Source organism: Xiphias gladius, chromosome 8 (assembly GCF_016859285.1).
Source record: "Xiphias gladius isolate SHS-SW01 ecotype Sanya breed wild chromosome 8, ASM1685928v1, whole genome shotgun sequence".
Classification (NCBI taxonomy): Eukaryota; Metazoa; Chordata; class Actinopteri; order Istiophoriformes; family Xiphiidae; genus Xiphias; species Xiphias gladius.
Genome location: NC_053407.1, coordinates 18,534,286 through 18,556,075, shown reverse-complemented (window position 1 = coordinate 18,556,075; position 21,790 = coordinate 18,534,286). Strand labels below are relative to the sequence as shown.

General features: G+C 39.7%; 3 protein-coding genes across 4 annotated transcripts in view; 2 read left to right on the top strand and 1 right to left on the bottom strand.

The window, feature by feature from the left end:
- smad6b (SMAD family member 6b) overlaps positions 1-12,063 on the bottom strand; it is a 72,853-nt gene extending 60,790 nt beyond the window's left edge. Inside the window, exons 1-4 of one of the 2 annotated variants that reach the window (XM_040133748.1) lie at positions 11,954-12,063; positions 11,680-11,842; positions 10,141-10,154; positions 9,691-9,796 (exon numbers count right to left, since the gene is read on the bottom strand). In XM_040133748.1, the coding sequence (XP_039989682.1) occupies positions 9,691-9,796; positions 10,141-10,154; positions 11,680-11,758 (199 nt within the window). In that variant the 5' untranslated portion in view covers positions 11,759-11,842; positions 11,954-12,063. Of the gene's footprint in view, positions 1-9,690; positions 9,797-10,066; positions 10,155-11,679; positions 11,843-11,953 lie in introns of both variants that reach the window. The other variant, XM_040133747.1, reaches the window with a different exon arrangement.
- A 75-nt stretch (positions 12,064-12,138) lies between these two features.
- On the top strand, positions 12,139-15,287 carry snapc5 (small nuclear RNA activating complex, polypeptide 5). The gene is made up of 4 exons (XM_040133800.1): positions 12,139-12,301; positions 12,721-12,852; positions 12,944-13,024; positions 14,319-15,287. Exons 2-4 carry the CDS (start codon positions 12,763-12,765, stop codon positions 14,511-14,513), a joined length of 366 nt encoding a protein of 121 aa, XP_039989734.1. The 5' UTR covers positions 12,139-12,301; positions 12,721-12,762; the 3' UTR covers positions 14,514-15,287.
- Positions 15,288-17,188: 1,901 nt separating this feature from the next.
- lctlb (lactase-like b) lies at positions 17,189-21,624 on the top strand. Its single transcript, XM_040133774.1, has 14 exons — positions 17,189-17,333; positions 17,418-17,578; positions 17,681-17,768; positions 17,899-18,008; positions 18,109-18,237; positions 18,341-18,436; positions 18,529-18,583; positions 18,673-18,834; positions 18,920-19,197; positions 19,279-19,405; positions 19,546-19,745; positions 19,944-20,007; positions 20,946-20,990; positions 21,152-21,624. Exons 1-14 carry the CDS (start codon positions 17,207-17,209, stop codon positions 21,265-21,267), a joined length of 1,758 nt encoding a protein of 585 aa, XP_039989708.1. The 5' UTR covers positions 17,189-17,206; the 3' UTR covers positions 21,268-21,624.
- Positions 21,625-21,790: the final 166 nt, after the last annotated feature.

Genomic DNA, 21,790 nt, shown 5'->3' with positions numbered 1-21,790 from the left:
GCCCACAACTATTATGGAAAGTAAAAAACGTCTTGAACACCTAAAACAGCAAAAATACGCAGCCGCTTAGATCTACTGAATTAGATAACCTAATTATCAACTCGCAATATTATAGCATAAAAATGCTTAAGATATTATACACACACACACATACACAGACACACACACATATATACATATATATACACACTATATTTATATACATACATACATACATATATACATATACACATACACACACACACACACACACACAAACACACATACATATACACATAAACATACAAACATATACATGTATGTATACATATATATATATATATATATATATATATATATATATATATATATATATATATGTATACATACACACACACACATATATATACACACACACACATATATATATATATATATATATATATATATATATATATATATATATGTATACACATACACATATATATATAGTATATTTATAAATATATACATATATACATACATACATATATACACACACACACACACACACACACACACACACACACACACACACACACACACACACACACACACAGTGTTTTATTCACAAATCAACGTTTAGAAATGGATACTGCCATTAGTGAAAACAAAATGAACAAAAATACATGATGGAAAGATAAACTCCTGAGTGCACGCAGGCTGCCTGGCTGTGTGTTTCAGTGGAACAGGAAATCGTGTGTTTGTATGGTATCTCATCTGAAAAGTGTTTCCAGGTGCTGCTTAAGTGGTTACTTTTGATTTAGTCCCCTGAAGCTTGTCATCTAACACCTTAGCTGTCATGGGTTTACCCAGCTCGAATTAATACATCACCCATCACAGGTAGCACTTTATACTGAGTATCTAATACACCAGCATGAAGACAGATGTATCTTGATTGCTGAATTACATACATAGTGAAAAGCAATATTAAAAACATTTTAAAGGAAATAAAATCTTTTCATCACTGAAACATCAACACATATTTGCTATTTGTATCTCTTGCAGTCATTCTTTACAAACATCCTGCAATTAGTTCACCCCTTCTAATAAACAGCACCCTCTGCTGCTTAGCCTCTGAACTATCCATCCATCTGTTTCCTATACAGTTTAAACGGTTCAGGATCAAAGGGGTTGAAGCCTATCCCAACATGCATAGGGTCAACAAGTGAACAACTCTAAACAAGTCACCAGCTCATCACAGAAATTCACACTCACATTTACACCCATTTGCTGAATTAGCTTGGGGGTAATTCAACCCATGGGAAAGAGGAAAAAAAATTGTTTTTCAAAGCAACAGTATTTCTGCAAACTAGCAAAACAGGCCTATCATAGAATAACATATTTATTTAAAAAGTTGGTCTGCAAGCTTTAACTGAAAGAACATGTAAAATGTTTTTAAGCTTGTCATGACAAACATAACTAAAACACTGTTCACACTTTGTCCTCCGTAGTGAACACCCAGAAATTACAGTCAGCCTATTCTTTCAATGTTGGCCAAAAAGCCTTACAAAGTACCTAAGCAGTCATATAGAGCGCAATACTGTATCATTACCAATAAATCTTATTAAATGCAACATCCAAGTCCAAGAGCTGAAATCTCTAGAAATCCTTATGACAGCCAACTTTTCTCTCCTTACAAGCAAGAAAAGAAGTTAGAGGCCTGTGTCGTATGATTTGTGGGGGAAAAATAAAAGGAACTTGCAAATGTTTCAATAATAGTACAGCTGGCCTCTTCACTTGGCTATTGTTGTCATTTTAATGTAAACCAGTCGATAATATTTTTGTCTGCTGAAGACAGATTATTTGGCATGATTCCCTGCAATCACGAGTGGCGCTCCTGTATCAAGAGTCAATCCCAAACTGGGGAAGAGGATATTTCATCCATCGGCTCTGCAAAGGGCTCCAACAATAACACCTCCCCACTGAAAGGAAATTCCTCCGCCTCCTCTGCTCTCGGCTGGAACACACAACTCTCTTAATCCTGCTCCGGTAATGAGGTCATTTCACAATATAATTTTCTCCCCTCTTTTTTTTTTTCATTTGACCAAATCAGAATCTGGTGTTGCCCAGTTACAACACCAAAACTTTGTGATTGATCTCTATCTTTAATAGGAGACTTTCTTTACAAAAATACAATGATTAAATATAATCTGATGAAAGGTTATATCTCAATATGAGAATCTTTGATCTTTTAGATGTTCAGTAGTGTTTCTGCTGCTGAGATCAGAGGCCTTCAGTGAGGTGGGACTGAAGGAAGAAGAGGTGGTAAGGCAGTAATTGAACAGACAGAGATGTTGCTGAGAGCCATGCCCTGCCAAAACCAACTCTGATCATTGCTCTGAAACCATCTGATCACAGGAGCAGCCAGTCTGGCTTCAAGTGGAGGTGACAGTGTGTCCGAGAGACACGTTACAAGTCAGAGGAAATTGGAGATAAACAGATAAAAGAATGCAAGCTCTGCTGGAAGTAGCAAGGCACAGGGGGCAGGAAATAAACCTGTATTTAAGCTGATTACCCGAGCTGTGTCCCAGCCCTTTTCAGCAGCTTTGCACAGCCCGGCCTCACCACTACCAACGCTGTTAATTAGAGATTTGCTAAGGGGAAAAAAGGCAGCCTTGTCAGACTTGCAGGAGTGTTAGTGATGGCTGGCTGGAGGGGGACATGCAGGGCTCTTAATTGGGTCTGTATGCTGTATCGGTGGCTGGCTGGAGCACTGGTGATGATTGCTTTGAGCAGGTGGCCGTGGTGGCAGCTCCATGCAGGCCGTCCCAGGCCAGCCTGTCTGTTCTTGTCAGGACCTGGAACACTGAGCAGACAGCTCCTGAGCCCCGTGCTCATTACGCCAAGTTGCCCACCCTGTTGCCTAGCGACGCCCTCATAGCCCCTTCACAACACTTCCTCCCTGGTCCCACATTGTAACCCACAGTCGTGGAGGACTTATTCCACACAGTCCAGATATGGGAATAATAGATGAATACACTGCTACTTCTCAGTGTCCCCTTATTATACAATATGTAGAACATTAAGCCAGCCATAATGCTTTGACTTTTCCCGTTGAAACCAACAACGTACACCAAATACTATGTCAGTACCAACGAATGAAAGCTATAAAACCACTCTGAATTATCACTGCCTCCCCAAAAGGTGTGTTTTATGTGAAACCCTCTTTACCTTTATATGTTAGCTGCTGCTACAGAAAAATGACACTCCCTTTCTTTCGTAGGTGTGTGTCTGGATTTTAAATCAGGCAATGTCTCAGACACACCACAGCTGGTCATACATGACATTTGTGATTACAATCTTCCTACTAACAGTACTTCAAACACATGAGCAAACAAATGCAGACACGAACATGTACAAGCTTCCACGCACGTACAGGAGTAGTTAAGATCTTGGAAGCATTCTTACTAAGTCTGCTGTCGTATTTTTCCTGTAGTAATCTCCATCTGCACCAGAGTGTAGCAAAAATAGGAGTGAGGAGGGGGCAACTTCATGCAAATACCACTTACACTTCAACTGCAATCAAGCAACCTAATACAAATGTAGCAGTCTAGAAAACAGTGTTCACAGGCCTACATTGTTCCTCCAAACAGCTCTGGTGCCAATATAAGACTTGGCAAAATGAGAATCTTATAAAAATTTTGAGTGACAAAACTTCATCAGACAAACTTTACAGGGAAAACTCTGAATGTAGGGTTGCATGGGGGCAGAACATTTTCAATGCAGCATATTTGTTCTCTTTGTAATATCAAATAACATCTGTTCACTGGGGAAATCCATGTCCCAAGAGGGCCTGGCGTTTCTTTTGCCGTGGTTAGATTACTTTGGACAGTAGTCAGCCCAAGTTTCATGATTCAGTGAAATTTTGATGAATGCTACAAATGAAGTGTAAAAGAATCAATCATGTCAGGGTTTGACTGGACGGACTTTGGAGGAGGGCATGTGGAAGAGTGCCTGAGCTGGAAAAAGACAGGAAACAGTAGAATGACATCAGCTATGGCATAGTGCAAGGCCTGTTTAATGAAACTGAGAAATCAATGGGCTTCTATAACGCCTTTTAAAACATAGAGCACACCTCAAGACTACAGTTGTGAATTAAAAAAGGACATATTTCATGCAACCACAGAAGAAATTGGAGTAGAGTTGGAATCCAATCAAAATCAACATCACCCCCTAATATGCAGTGACTAATCTGGCAGTAATATATGTTATTTTCACTCGTCTCTTCTCAAACAGTTATGGCTTGAAACCAAAATGAAACCAACTTCGTTTTCTGCTGTGCCTAGGATCTGATTTATTCTAGTTGATTTAATCCAGTCAACAGTCCACTAAATGACACAGAGTCCCCACAGTCCTGTCAGTGACGGCTGTCCGGTGCTGAAAAAGGTCAATATTAAATCATAGCCCCACCCTTGAGGCTCACTCTAACATAATAATCCACACCAGGACTTGTCCACATTCTGTGGTGCCGCTCCAGTTACTGAAGACCCGCTTCACTGTGCCAAGAAGCCCACAGCATGCAAAAGCTAAAAACCCAAAGGGCGATCATTTGTCACAGGCAGTTTGCATGTCTGGAATGTCTCAGTTTGTGCACTCAGAATATCAGACAAGATGGGTGGTGTTCCTAGAGATCAGGGCCGCTCTCATGTCGGCCGATCAAAGTGAGCAGGACTGGAGCAACAACATTCGCATGCAGCTGTGCCTTCCCTGGGGTTGCACTTGGGCTGCGGGTGCTAGATCCCACTGTGGAAGTGCCTGCAAATAAATGGTTTTGTCACTGTGTTCACACATTCCTCCTGCTCTGCCTTATACCTCCATTAGGCTGCCATCCTCACAGCTGACTGCTGACATCACCTCATTACATACACATGGACCTCACAGACAGGACCAAAATGGTACCTGAAACATAACACTTTCATTTAGGTGACATGGAAATGGACTACAGTTATTTCCACTGGAGCACAAGTTTGACAATCAAAATCATTTTTTGATGGAGAATTTTGACATTTTGGGAGATAAACTCAATCGCTCTCTGTCAAGAATTAGATGAGAAGATAGATGCCTCTCCCTCTCCCTCTCTATTAAATGTCCATTAAATTTGAAGCTAAAGCTATGAAGTCATTGCCCCCGGCCAAGAAATAGTCCAACATCTTGTAAATCCAAAACTTGCTGGTTTTACAATATAGCCCGGCCGATTCAGGATTTTTGAGACAAATACTGATATTGTTATTTGAGAGTTTTAAAAAGCTAATAATGATATATCTGCCAACATTCATTTTCTTTACACAACCCATAAATAACACAAAATTTTTGATAAGGTTCTCTTAAATTAGGTTTGTTTTTTTTTTTTTGCGACCAAGAAATGTACTGGGCATGACATTTTACAGTTGAAAAATAAACTTGTCACTACTCTCTGGTGGACAAGTTATAAATGATGACAATCAATGTCTTGTCAGTTATCGGCTGACATATACGCAAATACTGATATATCTGCAATGTGCTAATATTGATCGACATATCAATTAAGATCTAGCTTTCGCACTCCATTTTTTTCAGATTAAACATACAAGGTATACCATGTTAATGTGCAAGCTTTAGAGGTATTTGTGGATGAATTTTGTTAACTTTGGTAGCAGTCAGGCTACCGTTTCATTTCTTAATGTTAAGCTAAGCTAACTGTATACTAGCCGTAGCTTCATATTTAACAAACAGATGTGAGAGTTGTATTAATTCTCATCTAACTCTCAGAATGAAAGCGGATATGTCACTATAGCCATGGGGACTGTGATAGACCCCTATGTGCCTTTAGCGGAGGTAGTAAAATAGGAGCAGAGTGCTTGGTTAATGAGGGTGAGGAAATAAGGAAGAAAGGCGGGAATGCAGTACCTGTCCTATGGTCTTTCCATAAGGAATGCAAAGAATGCCCAAACTTCTGTAGTCAATGTCTGCTTTAGATGAAATGACAGGGGCAGCTCAGTCCCTCACCGACTACAACTGAAATGTCAGCCAAAAAGCTGAGCCCAAAGGAACAAATTCTAACCTGCAAATAAATAAGCAAAATATCTGACTTGCACATTACCTTTAGAATATGACACATGGATAAAATACTGATTACACTCTGATGGGAGTAATCCGACCTTGTGTTGTCATTTGACCTTTGTCCTTGGCTTCAGCACCTCAGACTTACTTTTGCCCAGTGCTGTACTAAGCCATATTTTACAACCCTGTCATTTTTCACTCTTTTGGGTTGTGGTGAATAAGGTCAAAAGGATTTGTTTATTTTTACCTTACTCCAAAAAATCTTTCACCACATTTTTTACCCAGGCATTTGGAGATATTTGAGATCGAAAAGCCTCACCAAAAGAGGAAAACAAGCCTCTAGGCCTACTAATAATGAATCATTATGACAAGAAGAATCAACAGCAGAAAAGACAAACACAGTGGATTTCCGTCTGGCTGGTCTGACATTACAAGGATGTTTAACTTAGGGTACAGAGGGAGGTGAACTACACAGACCAATACACCAGCCTCAGGAGACAGAGAGAGAGAGAGCACAAGAAAGAAAGTCGGGGAGAGAGAGGAAAAGGGAAAATGTAATTAACCACACTACAGTCAGTTGGCCTGGTCAGGTGGAGGTGTTCTTGAGTTCTGGGTTTATTTGTCGGTCTCGAGAGAGAGGCCATGTAGGACAGGAATGCTGTGTATGGGTGGTCAATTAGTTTACAAATTTCAGCTGTGACAGAGGCATTCTCCTCAGCCCTGGCCCCAAACTACCTCCCGCCATCCCTGACCAAACCACATCATATCAGGGCCCAAACCTCATGCTGTGATCTGAGGCATTCCCTGGGCTGCAACATAAAGAATCTCACTCCATTTAGCCCAACCTACATCAACAGCCTTTTACTGTGGTTGTATTGGATTGCCTTACATCCAGGATCTGCCAGTGCTTTTAGCCCCTTTTCATTTTTCCATGCGTCCGACGTACTTCTGAGAAATAGACCACCACCACACTGTCACTCTGCTTTTTCACTTCCCTGGGATCACAACATGTTGCACATCCTTTCCGATTTGACTGAATTTACTTTCCCTCTGGACAGATCATTTTAACTATAAAAGCCAAACAAAAGCCAAACAAAAGCCACATAAGCCGACTGAAATCAAATCTGAACATCGGATAAATATGCTTTCCTGAGCTTGTCATGAATAGGGCACTGAATCAAGTCTCCTGGAACATAAGTGCCTCAGATAATAAAATGCTGACGGCAACGATGATCAGGTTTTCCAGTCGAGCAAGGGAGTAATGCTTGGCTTTTACTATACTCACTTGACAGATGGGGATGGCATCATAGCTGCAGTGGGCACCTAACTATACACTTAGACACACACATACACATGCAAGTATTGATAGACTGAAACGACACTGTGGATCATACAGTACTGCTGTGGGTAATCTGGTGATTGACACTATTATCAATCGTCCTCTGTTAACCAGTGACAATGTGCTCACTGGGATTAAGCATCCGACTGATAAATTTGAAAGTTTCCAATGTGCCAAGAACTAAAGCACATTGGACCATTACTCTACATATTCACTTACATGTAAATGATTTCTACTCACTCCAATGATTACATAACATGAAATATGAACATATATTTCCTTCACCTGGCACTGTATCTTGCCTGGAAGGGTGTGATTGTCTATAGGAATATTTTTAACCACAAAATGTGCATTTGTGCACACACGGATCAAAACACTTGCATATCCACTTACTCACCACCAAAGTATGCATCCATATCTTTCTGGCTCTGTGTACGTGCAAAAGATTGAGCTGATTACATTGAATGCACTCTAATACATTTGTCCCACTGCGTGTGCGTGCCAATTTGCATGAACGTGTGTGTGGGAGTTCAGGACAGGAAATGTAAAGGTTGAGGTAGTTCCTTGGAAACAAAGGCTCCGACATCTCCACATGAGCCCTTTCCTTTCATAGGCGCCTGAAGCTCCTGTCCACATTACTGTAACGCTTGAGAGGAACATCCTGGAGCTGCCACCCCCACCTTTCCCTTCACCTTCTACAGATCGCCTGACCTATAGTGCATCACAGTTATGTAAAATGTTAGCTTTAAAAAATGTGCAACTTTGTGACACAAAAGACGCTTTCAGAGTAAAACTCTGTCAGACTGGGTGCCTTGTTTCTGAACCAGAGACAAATTATAAGCAATGCTGGCCATGATCTGGTTTTCTTCAGCTGTCATTGCAAGAGAACCCACGATTCCCCAGTGATTCACCGACCCCACTGACTTCACAAACCCTTCACTGCCTTCTAACAATCTTATGTCCCTGGGCCTCACCTAACAATCTGTATCATCCCTCCCTCTCTCCTTCACCATCTTTCATCGCTCCTCTATTTCCATGCTCTTTCTCTCTGTTTTACTGCCCCAATTGAAAATTGAATCATAACTTCCTGACGGCACTGTTCAAAGGTCACCCCCCTCCTCTCTCTCTTTCTCTCCGTGTTCCCCGCCCCCTTCCCTCCTCTCCCTTTTGGGGGGCCCCTCATCCAACACGCCTAGCACTGCATTCCACAGACAGTGGGAGCACTTTCAAATGCTGCACAAGCATAGCAGACCACCACTCGCAGCCGGTCGCAGGGCGACTGAGCCGCAGCCTCAGCTGCCACCAGACCTCAGCACTAGGCTCAAGCCCTGCCAAGGAGAGCTTTGACTGGGGAGAAATTGCAATGTAGCAGCAACAGAGCCTGTGTGATGACAAGGAGAAAGCAACTGTGGCTCTCAAGAAGCAGAGTGATAACTATACTGTATTAGCCACCTCCAAGCTGCTGAAACCATCTCCAAGTAAAACCCTCGTGCCACAGTGGGGCCTCTCATGTCTGTGCTCGGAGGCTTGCAGCTGCGATAGTAGGGCGCAGCAGGCCTTGGAGCACCTTTTCGTCTGACCCCCAAATCCTTGAGTTCTCTACTAGACTGACACATAGCTCCAGTTTCAGCCTCCCAAGGCTCCCTTTGTGCTTGGCTCTCAAAACAATGATGTTCTTGTACATGGTCACAAACCACAACACAGCAAATGCACAGTGCTTAATGAACAGTCAATTAATCCATTATTTAACTGGCAAAATTTAATGGGTTCCAAACTTAACTATTTCCTTTGCACATTTCCTTCAGTAGCACCAAAACAAAAAAAGCAGAGACATCAGAAATATCACGGCTTGCCTTATTTCATTGCAAAGAACATGAACCATTGTACTATTATGGAAAAACACACTGCTGCTGTTTTGGAAATTATTAACATTTGATTTAAAGCAGGCAAAAGTGTTTTAATTTACGCCTGAATATAAGGTTCACTATTTTGTTAAAGCTGTACTCGCTGGAAGCAAATGAACACATTTTTTTCATACAGTATGTTTTACAATTAAGCAGCTCATGTTTTTATATATATTAGTCTTGTAAGCCACTGAGGAACTGGATGCTTAAATTACATTTTACATTTGTTGTAGCTCCAAGTAAATAATTAACACATAATATTGCAGAGTATGCTGCAATAATTTGGCAAAAATAGTAGTACTGTAGTATTCATACATCAGCACATGTCTAGTTTAACCTGAAAAGCACAGTGCACAGCTGTATTGACAGGAATACTTGGTATCAAACCTGTATCAGAGACACAAGGATATCCTCTTGTCAGTTCCCATAACCTCCGCTGCTGTGTGTTATCTGGGACTGGGTCTTCAATGGCTGCACTGGACAGCTGCTGTTTCTAAGAACAGACAACATATAGTATTTTCATAAAGTGAAATTATAGGCACAAAGATCAAGATAGCAGTGCAGGTCACAGATAATAATAATAATAAACTTTATATGGCACCATTCTAAAAAAAATGATACAAAGTGCTTTACAGAGGAAAGCAAAGATTAAAATAAAACCAAACCAACCTTAAAAAAGGATCCAGAAAATTAAAAAAACGTAATAAAATACCCCAAATAAAAATACATTAGAACAACAAAAAAGTGATTAAAAAGATGTTACTGATTCTTCAAGCCTCAGATCCTCAAGCAGGGAGTTCCAAAACTGAGGAGCCTTGGCAGCAAAAGCCCAGTCACCTTTTGTCTCGAGCCTTGAGATGGGGTAAAAACATATCGCTGTCTTAATAATATCATGTAACATGGCATATGTGTGTATACAAAAACCATGCAGATTCGCAGAGAGGATGGCCATTAAGGACATTCAAACAAGTGCCATAAGTCTAAATGAGCTACATCCCATCCTGATAAAATCTTAAACAGCCAATGACTATACTGTATACCTGTGAGTCAATGTTTGTGAAAACAAAGTATATTTTGGTTACAGGATATTTAGAATAAAGCCATTCTATAATCGAGTAAACAGGTATGAGTAATGTCATGATTTTTACAAATCTGTTGTTTGTAGGATAAGATGCATCATCACAGTTTACAGGGCCTAGATAAGACATTACATTTCACCACAGAGTAATGAAATGTGCTGTTTAAATTACTGTCTAGGACACCAATAGAAGGCATCTGGTATAGGAAATTTGAGCAACCTCCATCCTAAAGAAGTCCTGTTTTCATGTGTGTGAACAGACACAAGTATGCCTCTCCTTATGGCTGGCCTGCATTGTTAGTCTCCAGTCGGGCCTGGGTGCTGTGATTATCAATGCACACATCTGGATGGACTTAGTCAAGGAATCCTATAAAGAACCTAATGGGCTCTTCTAACATTTTTTTGAAGACTGATTAAGAGCCGTTTTAGATCTTGTTCACATCAATGAGTTCCATCTGTGATTTATTTAAGTTTTCACTGAATTCGTTATCTACGTTATTTGCTCCGTTTCAGTGTAATGGGGGTTTGGGGGACTTATGGGGGGATGTGCATGCTTTGAAGGGTAATGTGCAAGACTGCAGAATATTTGCTTATGGGGCAGGTCAGATACCTGGATAAACAAAGAGGGCTGTTCAGTCACTGACAAACTGAGCATACATGAAAATCCTAGGTGTTTCTGTACCATGAAAATGATCCCAGCCTCCTTAACATGCATGAAAATGCTTAAAACACTCACAGATGCTGTCATAAATCTGGTTTCCCAACAAACCTTTTCTCCAAACGTGTTTGCCAACCTTCGTTTTTTTTTTATATGTAACTCATTTTCAGTCTTGCTAATCATAAAATAAATCTACTTTTTGAATTGACGGCAGCGTGAAAGACAAATTTACACCTTGCACATTTGCTCAGTTACACCCTGCATACAGTCTGGTGAAGTAGCAAACAGACCTAAGTTTAAGGCCTATTTGCCTTCCAATAGTGTGACCCTTATGTTTTATGAGGGAGACTAACACCATGAACTACATTTGTTACAAATTAGGCTTCCTAGTGCCGTAAAGTTGACACCTGCCACTTCAAACCTTTCTTTGGAAAGGAGGATAGCCATTGATAACCGGGTGGAAGGACATTAATAGACGTTTATTAGCTAAACTAGCTAACTAATGTCCACCTGGTCAAACTGCTGACGAGGGTACCATTAACAGTAACGTATAAAACAATTGCTCTTGTTTGTTAATATATCCCAATTTTACCTTTAATTTTAACTAATCTGATGTACTAAATCTGACAGATTATCCTACCGTCCAAAATCCCCATTTCGTTGAAAGAATGATCAAACCTTCTTATTTTCAACCCAAAGCGTAAGGGGGCAAATGCCATCGTTTCACCACAGGATGTCGCCAGAGTCAACGGTCCTCCAATGTTATAATGCTGCCTTTACGTGCTTCTCGCAAGGTTCTGTTTCTGATGTACAGACGTAGAAGTGTTATTTGTGGATTCTTTGAATAAATCGACTTTAATTCATTAACAAGATGGTCCGTGGTGGATGTAAAAAGCCATTTCCCTTCCAATTACCTTTGTGGCAACAGGCTCTTAAAAACTTCGGGACCTTCTAACAGCAAATCACTTTCACAGTCGGACGCTGTCAGTCAGTGGGTCATTGTAGCTAGCAAACTCTGACGGTCTTATTCCACAAATCGTTCAATATCGAGAACAAAATTGAAAATTTCCGACAGCACTTGAAGGGACACCAACCGGATATGACCGCATAAGCGCAGGAACCAAACTTTAGCTTGTAGCAGTAAATGTAGCACAACAGCTAAGTTATCAGTATCCAAAATAAAAGCTGTCGGAAGCACGTTATCTCGTGTATTACCGCTTTCAACGTTGATATGGAGCTGTAGACAGGGTTTATAAAGAGAGGTAACAGTCTCAAACTATGTTGTACTCTTGCATGTATTGAAATAGGCTGTCATTTTGGGGTACCGCATCTCAGCCAATTTTTTTTTCGTAACAGCTAGCTCGCAGTAAAAACACTGTGTTTACCTTTACTTGACGGAGTGCTGCTGCAAACGCCAATCTGTTCTTAACTAGATATGATAAATTCACTACTATACTGTACTTTTAAATACTGCACTCTATATATGTATGTGACGTCTCAATGTGTTTTATAAAGATACTTGCTGTCCAGGGCAAGTTATAAGGTAGACGGTTTTTGACATGTTGCCAAACGTTGCCAACCCCCATCCACTTTGTAATCAGTACAGTTTGTTAGGGAAACAAAGTCAGACTAAAATCTGGCATGACACAGTATTTCTGACTACTGATGTCTTCCTTTTCAGTGCTAGAGGAATGGTCTGACTGCAGCAGCAGCACCAGTAAAGATGCACAGCCGTCTGCAGGAGCTGAAGAAGGAAGAGGAGACTCTCCTCAAAATCAAAGTGATGCTACAAGACCAACTGAACAGGTTGAAGGTGAGAGGGAGTTCAGTTTAGGAGTGTGTTGGTGTTCGTGTATGTTGTGATGCCTGTGGTTTATATTTTCAGTGTTCACTTTCTGTTTCAGTTTGAAGAAGGGGCCTTGAAATCTATCATTAATGCTCAAACAGAAGAAGGAGCCTCTCAACGCCTATCCCCAGAAACTGAGGTAAATGACTATACCAGAGAGGACATCAGGGAACTGAGCTGCTAAATGCTCATAGATAACAGTCTGTCATATTGAGATATTCTCCACAATAGCTGTGCTTGTGTTTGTTGATTACTTACACTTACACTTAGGTTGGTTTGTTAAAATTGTTCATTTTTAAATGATCAGATATTTGCACGACTACAGCACTACACCTCTGTACTGTCTCGATGGGGATGTTACAGTTTTCAGGTCTGGATATCCTCAGTTATTAAATTTACATGCACATAAAACCAGGTTACTCAGACTAATACGGTTAAGACAGGAAATCAGTTAACAATGTGTGTGTTGCAGTAATCTAATTGCCTTAAAACCTCCATCTACACACTGTACCACTAAGATATTATTATTACACCAGAAATGTTGCTGGGTTAGGATATTTTTAGTCCCTGAATTTGTGGGGATCAGATTATTTCAATTCATGTAAGGGCACTGACTAAAAGATTTCAGGACAGTTTATGTTTTTCATTACTTCCTTTTACTCAGAAACATACATTCTTAAGAAGCTTGTTGGTGTCATTCAGCAATTCAGAGACTGAATAACATAAATGATGCAATTTATACTTTATACTAAATTTTTGCTCCCTTAGAGAATGGCATTAACGGTTTTAATTTTTCCTTTGTAGTCACTAGTAGCATTTTATTGCACCATAAATTAGGATTCCATTAAACATAAACCCAAAAGACATAATGATTTAACTGTAAAAAATGTATTTAACTTTCAAACATTTCTGCATCTGTTGGCTAGCTGTTTAAGACTTAAATTGTAAATAATTACTTTTAACACACAATCAGGTTTTTCAATGAAAAGTTTAAATGTTAACAGTCAGAAACTGCAGCTACAAGACTCTTACAGGTGCTTATTGTTTTCAGAAAAACGTTAAACACGTCACAGAGACATACTACTGCATGGACAAACAAAATGCAAATTTTACGTTGCTTAAGACCATTTTGCTCAACATAACTTTATTGCTTAAAGACTGTTGTTAGATGTTTTTTTTTTTTTTGAGGACATTTTTGGTTTTTGTCTTGAGCTTTGCTTAGTATCTTCTTCTCTTTTGTAAAAACTATAAAAGTGCACAGAATAATGTAAAAGAATTAACTATGAAAACTAGCTGCATAATAATATTTTATGAAGGTTGTCTCCTGTCCTCATAAGTGGTTTTTAAAGTTATGTCTTGCAAACTTAGTTTGTTCTTATTAAGATTTAACTTAAAATTGGTCAACAGGAATATGTTTATTTTAATTGTTTCAGGTTCATATTAACCTTGATGATGAGAGTGAGATCAATCAAACCAAACTGCTACTGAATGCCGCCGTAGATTATGATATGGAGGAGGAGGAGGAGGAAGAAGATGATGATGAGGAGGAAGATGAAGAAGATGATGAGGAAGATGACAATGAGCTTGGATTTGTGCCTGAGGAGGATGAGGAGGAAGATGATTACTGATATTCTCAGTGTTTCATGGGGCTTCTATGTTTGCACCACTGAAGAAGAACCACGTGTGAACGGACAGCCATTTATTTGTTCGCTCGTTTTGTACTATCACTTATGAAGTTTAATTTATTTTAATGGAGTAACAGTTATAGTGTACTGATGTGTGGTGCTAACAGTATCCTCTCCTTTGCCTGATTCAAGGCATGTCATCGGGATTTCAAACTGTTAGAATTCATGTGTCAAACTTTGTGAGAAATGTCTCACTGAAATGCAGTAAGACAGTGTTATTAGGTGCTTATAGCTTACTAGATATATTGTGCATTTTGAAGATAAACTGAGCAGCAATTCCCTTGAGAATCAGATGCTGAGATGTGTCTGTTAGCATGAAAATTTATGGCTGGGCCATATGAGAATATAGTGTGTATGCACTATGTAAGAAATTATAATTGAAAGCACAAAATAAAATGTTTTGCATAGGGTCCACCTGACTGATTTTTACAATGTGCACCTCTGTGTGGATAAAGGGATACCCGCCAAGAAAGTTACAATTTTCCCTAATTACAAACTGTGGGTAACGAGGAATTAAAAAGTATCTTAAAAAGAAAAAGGTATTTTCTTTTTGTGTGAAACTTGAAGAAAGAAAAGAGAGAATAAAACTGTAGATACATTTAATCATGTTGACATGCGTCAGCTGGAGAGGAATCCAAACTATCTCAGGGACAAACACGTACATAGTTCCTCAATCCATCCATACAGAGAATATCAGAGATGAGTCTGCCACTCAAATAAAATAAGTTCTTCCTTCGTTTTGGAAGGAACTGGATTTTCAGTGCCCAGCTTGAATTTGTGGACTGATGTGACTGATTTCTTCTTTTTCTTTTTTTTTTTTTGTGTGTGTGTCTAGAACTAAAGAAATTATAATCTCACCAAAATACATCCCAAAACAAAACACTTGGCATAAGTGTTGAAATCATCCAGACCTACAAATACTCGGTAACTGTCTTTGATGACAGATTGAGATTTCGGTGAAAATTCAAATGTGATTTTCAAAGACTCGACAGTGTCTGTAGTACCTACATAAACTTAGCTCCTTTGGAGAAGATCGGAAAATATTGACAATGTTTTATTCCTCTTTTAAAGAAAGGATTTTAAAATTGCCAGCTATTTGCTCGTTTACTTGGCTTTGTCAAAAGGAAAAGAACTGACTTCAAGGTGTTGTTAACCTCAGCCAAAATTGTCGGCACAACACAAAGATCCCTCGAACAGCTTACTTGTTTTTGTTTTAGAACTCACTTGCCTCAAATAGCCCCTTGAGGGACAAATAAAGTATTCTGAATTGAAATTCCAGTTTTACACCAAGCTTCCCAGCATAGAGTAATGTTTTTCAGATGCAGCGAGTGTTCGCAGGTATTAAGAGAGTAAATCCTGTTTAAGTTTCATTCTCAGATACTCAATTAAGGTATTACCTGTGTTAAATTGTCCTAACCTGACCCAGGGGAATGGGTAATGCAGTGCAAACACTTTCCACTCACAAACCATTCAGCATTTTCTAAACATCTGAAACAATACAGTGAGCCTCACAATAAGGCCAGCTTTCACACTGACAGCAGGGACAGCTCTGGAGAAGGGTGGTGCTCCAACAGGCAACGTACAATAGAGACTGCACCAATAGATATATTCAGCTTTCCACATGGTCTGCTGTTCCAGGAGAGCTCCCATTCACCCAGGGACTTGGGCTCAGCACACACCTGCTGCAAATGAATTCTTCATAAGGTACACAGGTAGTTTGACGTCTTATTCTGTGCATTTGCCATTGTGAAACACATTTTATGGCGTGATGATTTTGGATTTTGCAATAGTGGAAAAAAACAAAAGTAAACATGGACAGGAAATTATACTACATTTAGTATTCACGATTTCAGGCACATAAGATTTTATTTTTTGTTGTGTGTCTAAGCTTTTACCATATTTCTGATTTAAAACTCTTTAAGCTATGATAGAGCAATGTCTTCAGTTTTGCATAATGAGATAAATCCTATGCATCGCAACCATTCCAGGCTTACGGGACTATAGGACTGAATCATAATGTGCTGCTCCGGGACACCTGGAATGGAAATTATTTACAAAGAGAATTCTGTTTATTTTCTGAGAGAGATGTGAGTATTAAAATCTGGACATTATCCATGACAAATGCAACAAATAGCATTCATTTCCTTATAACTGACACGTCATGGGGTTATGAGGTATTAGTCTATTTGTGTGGAAAGGTTAATTCTCATGTGATTGTGTACCGTAAATATATCAACCTCTCTAACATCAGCTTTGCTTACAGAGGTGAAACCATAGTTTGTATGGGATCTGTCTGCCTCAGCAAGATGAACATACACTCCATTGAGTTTGAATAGGGGTATTTGACTCTGCATTAGGGATGTGGGACCCCCGTAGTGCATCACATTGGATGCTTCCAGAGTGTTTCTTGTGATAATATTAAGATTTTTTTTTTTTGGTACAAATTTAGACAATTTTCAGAAAAGGGTTGTAAGCATGTGTGTATTTGTGTTCTCGTTACAACAACATGTTGGCTCCAGATCAAGCTTTTTATTGTGACTAAGTGTTGATGTTGATTGGCTCTTGTCTGTGGGCAGACGTCAGTGACGGAGTGGAGCAGAACCAGACAGTGACTGTGCTGCAGGTTCAGGAGTACCATGCTGCCCCGCTGTGCATTCACTGCGTGCCATGTGTTTATGTTGGTGCTGTGTCTGTCTGCGGCTGAGGACTTCGACTGGACAAAGAACGACCACAGCTCCTTCTATTATGGCACTTTTCCAGCTGGTACACACAACTTGTTCTTTTCTGCAGTGGGATAGATGCGGTACGTTTTAATTATTTAGTAACTGGTGATGTCATATTTATTAGGATTTTCATGGGGTGCCGGCAGTTCAGCCTATCAAACAGAAGGAGCCTGGGACAAAGATGGAAAAGGACTGAGCATCTGGGACGTGTTCAGTCATAAGAAAGGCAAAATCAAACAAAATGACACTGGGGATTCCTCCTGTGAGGGCTACTACAGAGTCAAGGTGGGGTGATCAGGTGTGGTGTCCATGAGAGAGATGGAGAGAACAGAATGAGGCAAAAAGAAATCTAAATGTTTCACTCCGCTATGTGTGTGTGTTGCACAGGATGATGTTTCTTTGATGAAGGAGCTGAAGCTTAACCACTATCGCTTCTCCATCTCCTGGCCTAGGCTCATCCCCACTGGCATAAAGTGTTAGTAACTGCTGATGACTAAAGCCATTTTGAAACTCAGCTGGAAGACACACACACACACACACACACACATATAATTCTATTTGCTAATTGCTAAATCTAGTTATCTAAACTCTATCACTGTTTGCAGCTGACCGTGTAAATGAAAAAGGAATAAAGTACTATGATGAACTGATTAACCATCTGCTGGAGAACAAGATCACTCCTGTTGTCACGCTGTATCACTGGGATCTTCCCCAGGTTCGTATGCAAAATACTGATGATCTGAACTTTGACTGCATATTTTTGCATCACAGTACTACCCTTCCTAACTGAGTGAATTCACTCTCTGCTTTTCTAGGTCTTACAAGAAAAATATGGTGGATGGCAGAATAAAAGCATGGTCAACCATTTCAATGAATTTGCTAACCTGTGCTTCGAAAGATTTGGTAACCGAGTTAAGTATTGGATCACTTTCAACAATCCATGGGTAGGTTCAAAATAAACACCCAGCTCGAAACATGTGAACTTACATTTTTGTAACATGTATTTACATGGTACTGAATGCACCATTATTGAACTCTCAACCACAGTCTGTAGCAGTTGAAGGCTATGAGACCGGTGAGCATGCTCCTGGACTGAGGCTGAGAGGAACAGGGCCATACAGAGCTGCCCACCACATAATCAAGGTATGAGCATGCAAATGTCTTCAGTTAAAGTATCAAAAACACTTAGCAAACCATGACTACTTTTAACTGAAATGTAAACGTCTTTTTCATAGGCACATGCTAAAGTTTGGCACACTTACGATACACAATGGAAGGGAAAACAAAAAGGTAAACAGGATGACAGCCTTAAAGTAACACACTGACTTAATTCAGAATTTTTCTGTTTGAGTGCTGAGAGCTGCTGTTTGCATCTGCAGGTCTGGTTGGCATCTCTCTGTCTGGGGATTGGGGAGAGCCGGTGGACATTACCAACCAGAAAGACATTGAAGCAGCTGAGAGATATGTCCAGTTCTACTTGGGCTGGTTTGCCACACCCATCTTTCATGGAGACTACCCTCAAGTAATGAAAGACTTCATTGGTAAGTTAAACTGCGAGCAGTTAATCCTGACTTAATATTAGTCATTGTGGAGTTAACTAATCAGTGATTGTGATTGTGTACACAGGAAGGAAGAGTGTCCAGCAGGGCCTTGGGACATCTCGACTGCCCACATTTTCCCCCCAAGAGAAGAGCTACATCAAGGGGACCTGCGACTTCCTCGGCATCGGTCATTTCACCACCCGCTACATCACCCAGAAGAACAACCCACCAAGCCGTGGTAGCAGCAGCTACTTCACTGACCGTGACCTGGCTGAGCTGGTTGACCCACGATGGCCTGACCCTGGGTCAGAGTGGCTCTATTCTGTGCCCTGGGGTTTCAGACGTCTGCTCAATTTTGTCAAGGTGACGCCTGCACAGTGCAACGCGAGTTAAATTACATAAATGTAACTTACAGTACATCATTCTTATTTGTTCTCTATTTAGACTCAGTATGGAAATCCAGTGATTTATGTGACTGAGAATGGAGTCTCTGAGAAGATGTTATGCACAGAGCTGTGTGATGACTGGAGGATACAGTATTATAAAGACTACATCAATGAGATGCTAAAAGGTGAATGAATTCATACATATTGTACAACTATATTAAAAGAAAGCATATTCCTTTAGTCTGGGAATTAGAAGCAAATTAATTCAAAGTCGAATCCAGCAATTGTGGTCAAATCTCTTTCTGTTCCCTGTGGTGTCCTTCAGCTATCAAAGATGGAGTCAATGTGAAGGGCTACACCGCATGGTCCCTGCTAGACAAGTTTGAGTGGGATGAAGGCTACTCCGAGAGGTTTGGCTTATACTATGTGGACTTCAGGAATAAAAACAAGCCTCGCTATCCCAAAGCTTCAGTTCAGTTTTACAAACGCATCATCAGCTCCAATGGATTTCCCAATCAGAGAGAGGTGAGCGAAAAGGATCGGTCACTGCAAAGACCTACTTGTAATCCTTCTCCTCCTGGAGGGTTTTTACACATAACACTCCACATAGAGATAAGTTCATTATTTTCTGAAATGAAGACATCTAGATTCATCGGTTAATAATCTACTATGTCACTAAAATAAGGCACTGATGATGTGTAATTGCACTGTAAACCCTCACAGGTTGAGAACTGGAGGAGGAAGGCAATTGAGACCTGTTCATCTAGTAACCAGCTCCTAGCAGCAGGTTAGTTCATCTCTAACATCCCTGACTTTGTTTATCACTCATCAGAGGTGAAAAACTAGCTGGGGTAAACAAATAAAGATTCTGCCCTAAATATCAAAAACTTGTCAACAGAACTTAATGCAATACATCTATAATTATAATTTGACTTGAATGTGTCGCTGTTCTTTAAGCACCTGAGGAAACACATGAACAAATTATAAGTTAAATAAGAATGCTGGAAATATAAAACATAATTAACAAAATCTCCTACAGAATATCTTAGATATCTTCTTTGTTTGCCCCTCCAGCTAGAAGAAAATCCAAGGAACATGCAGAAATGCCAAAGGTTTGGCCAGTGCATGATGAAGTTTAGAACTTTATGGTATTTGTCTTCTATTAATGTAATTTCTTTGTTTGTTGCTTTGTGATTGTGTGGTTTTAAATATGACTAACAGTTAGGATGCTGCAGCTCAACACTAAGACATGCCTTTGAAACAAGCTTGTGCTCCTTGTATACAGTGTGCAACTACTTCATTTATCTCAAGCTTTACTGGTGTGCTTAAATCTAATTTGCAACCAAGAACAGCCCTTTTGATTTCACAGCAGCTTTGACAAAAACTCAGCAAACATAAAGCTTATGAGTGGCTTTCTGCCCAGAGGGTATTTCATAAAGCAGAACCGTAAATTTAACCAGATAACATAATACCAGTGAAACTGTCTGTGATACATCTGAATTGAATTTAGAAAACAAAACTTCAACATGAGGTTTAGGAACACGATTCAGCCATGATTGCTGATGACTGCTAATAATAAATAACATTTCAGAAGATTCGATTTTTAAAGTTATCTGGCTGTGGTACTAATGCTGCTTTCTGAAATATTCCCCAGTAGCTGCATGCAGTTCTCAAAGGGTTAAAGTGCCGTTAATCAACTCTGAGTCATTTCTCTTTTTTCATTAGAGGAACAGCGGAGTACTGCTGCCAATATTCTAAGACTTATACATGGTAAGGAATCACTCATGCTCACTATAAATTAGATAAAAGATGATTTGATATAGAGGGAAAATATTAACCCTTTGAGTGCTGCGCTTCATAAGCAGTGTCTAAACTATATAATAATGCTAGTGAGTTGTTAATGTGTGTGTGTGTGTGTGTGTGCTTTGCAGACCCCCTGACCAGCCACATGGAGATGGTAACTGAGATCGTTGTTCCCACTGTGTGCACACTCTCTATTTTGCTCAGTGCCATCTTCCTTATGTTCCTGCTGCGGAGGCGGAACTAGAAAGTGTGCATGTTTACAATAACATCACACATATACAAACGCAAGCACACAAACACTCATATTGTAAATGCATCATTTTTTTTAAAGGGATCATGTGTGAACATAAAAATATTAATTGAACTGAATTTCAAAGAGAATTACTGACTTCATTCATTTGACGTGTATACAGTGTTTGCTGTAAAACCATTGGTTTAGCCTATAATAATGAATTTCATACCAGACACTCAAACAGTGTGGACAGCCCTGCAACAAGTTGGATTTTCTTATTAAAATATTGCTGTGGAATATTACCATTGCAAACAGCCCTTATCATCTACTGTATTTTGTGTTTTCATTTGGTAGAAACTGGGAGTTGTTCGGCAAAAAGCTTCACCAAAATCTCTTTCGACTGCTCTATTGAATACAAAAATTCAGCAAATATGAAAATAAAGATATGGTTAGAAACTGCTGACAAGGTTACAGAACACATATACAAGTTGTTCACTGAAAACACTTAACAAAAATACAGTATATTAACAGAAAA

Excerpts from the sequence above, each read along its gene's own strand:
- snapc5 (XM_040133800.1), top strand. The coding sequence starts at position 12,763 with ATGCACAGCCGTCTGCAGGAGCTGAAGAAGGAAGAGGAGACTCTCCTC. Across the intron at positions 12,853-12,943 it reads ACCAACTGAACAGGTTGAAG|TTTGAAGAAGGGGCCTTGAA; the intron begins GTGAGAGGGAGT and ends TTTCTGTTTCAG. Across the intron at positions 13,025-14,318 it reads GCCTATCCCCAGAAACTGAG|GTTCATATTAACCTTGATGA; the intron begins GTAAATGACTAT and ends TAATTGTTTCAG.
- lctlb (XM_040133774.1), top strand. The coding sequence starts at position 17,207 with ATGCTGCCCCGCTGTGCATTCACTGCGTGCCATGTGTTTATGTTGGTG. Across the intron at positions 17,334-17,417 it reads TTATGGCACTTTTCCAGCTG|GATTTTCATGGGGTGCCGGC; the intron begins GTACACACAACT and ends CATATTTATTAG. Across the intron at positions 18,238-18,340 it reads TCACTTTCAACAATCCATGG|TCTGTAGCAGTTGAAGGCTA; the intron begins GTAGGTTCAAAA and ends TCTCAACCACAG.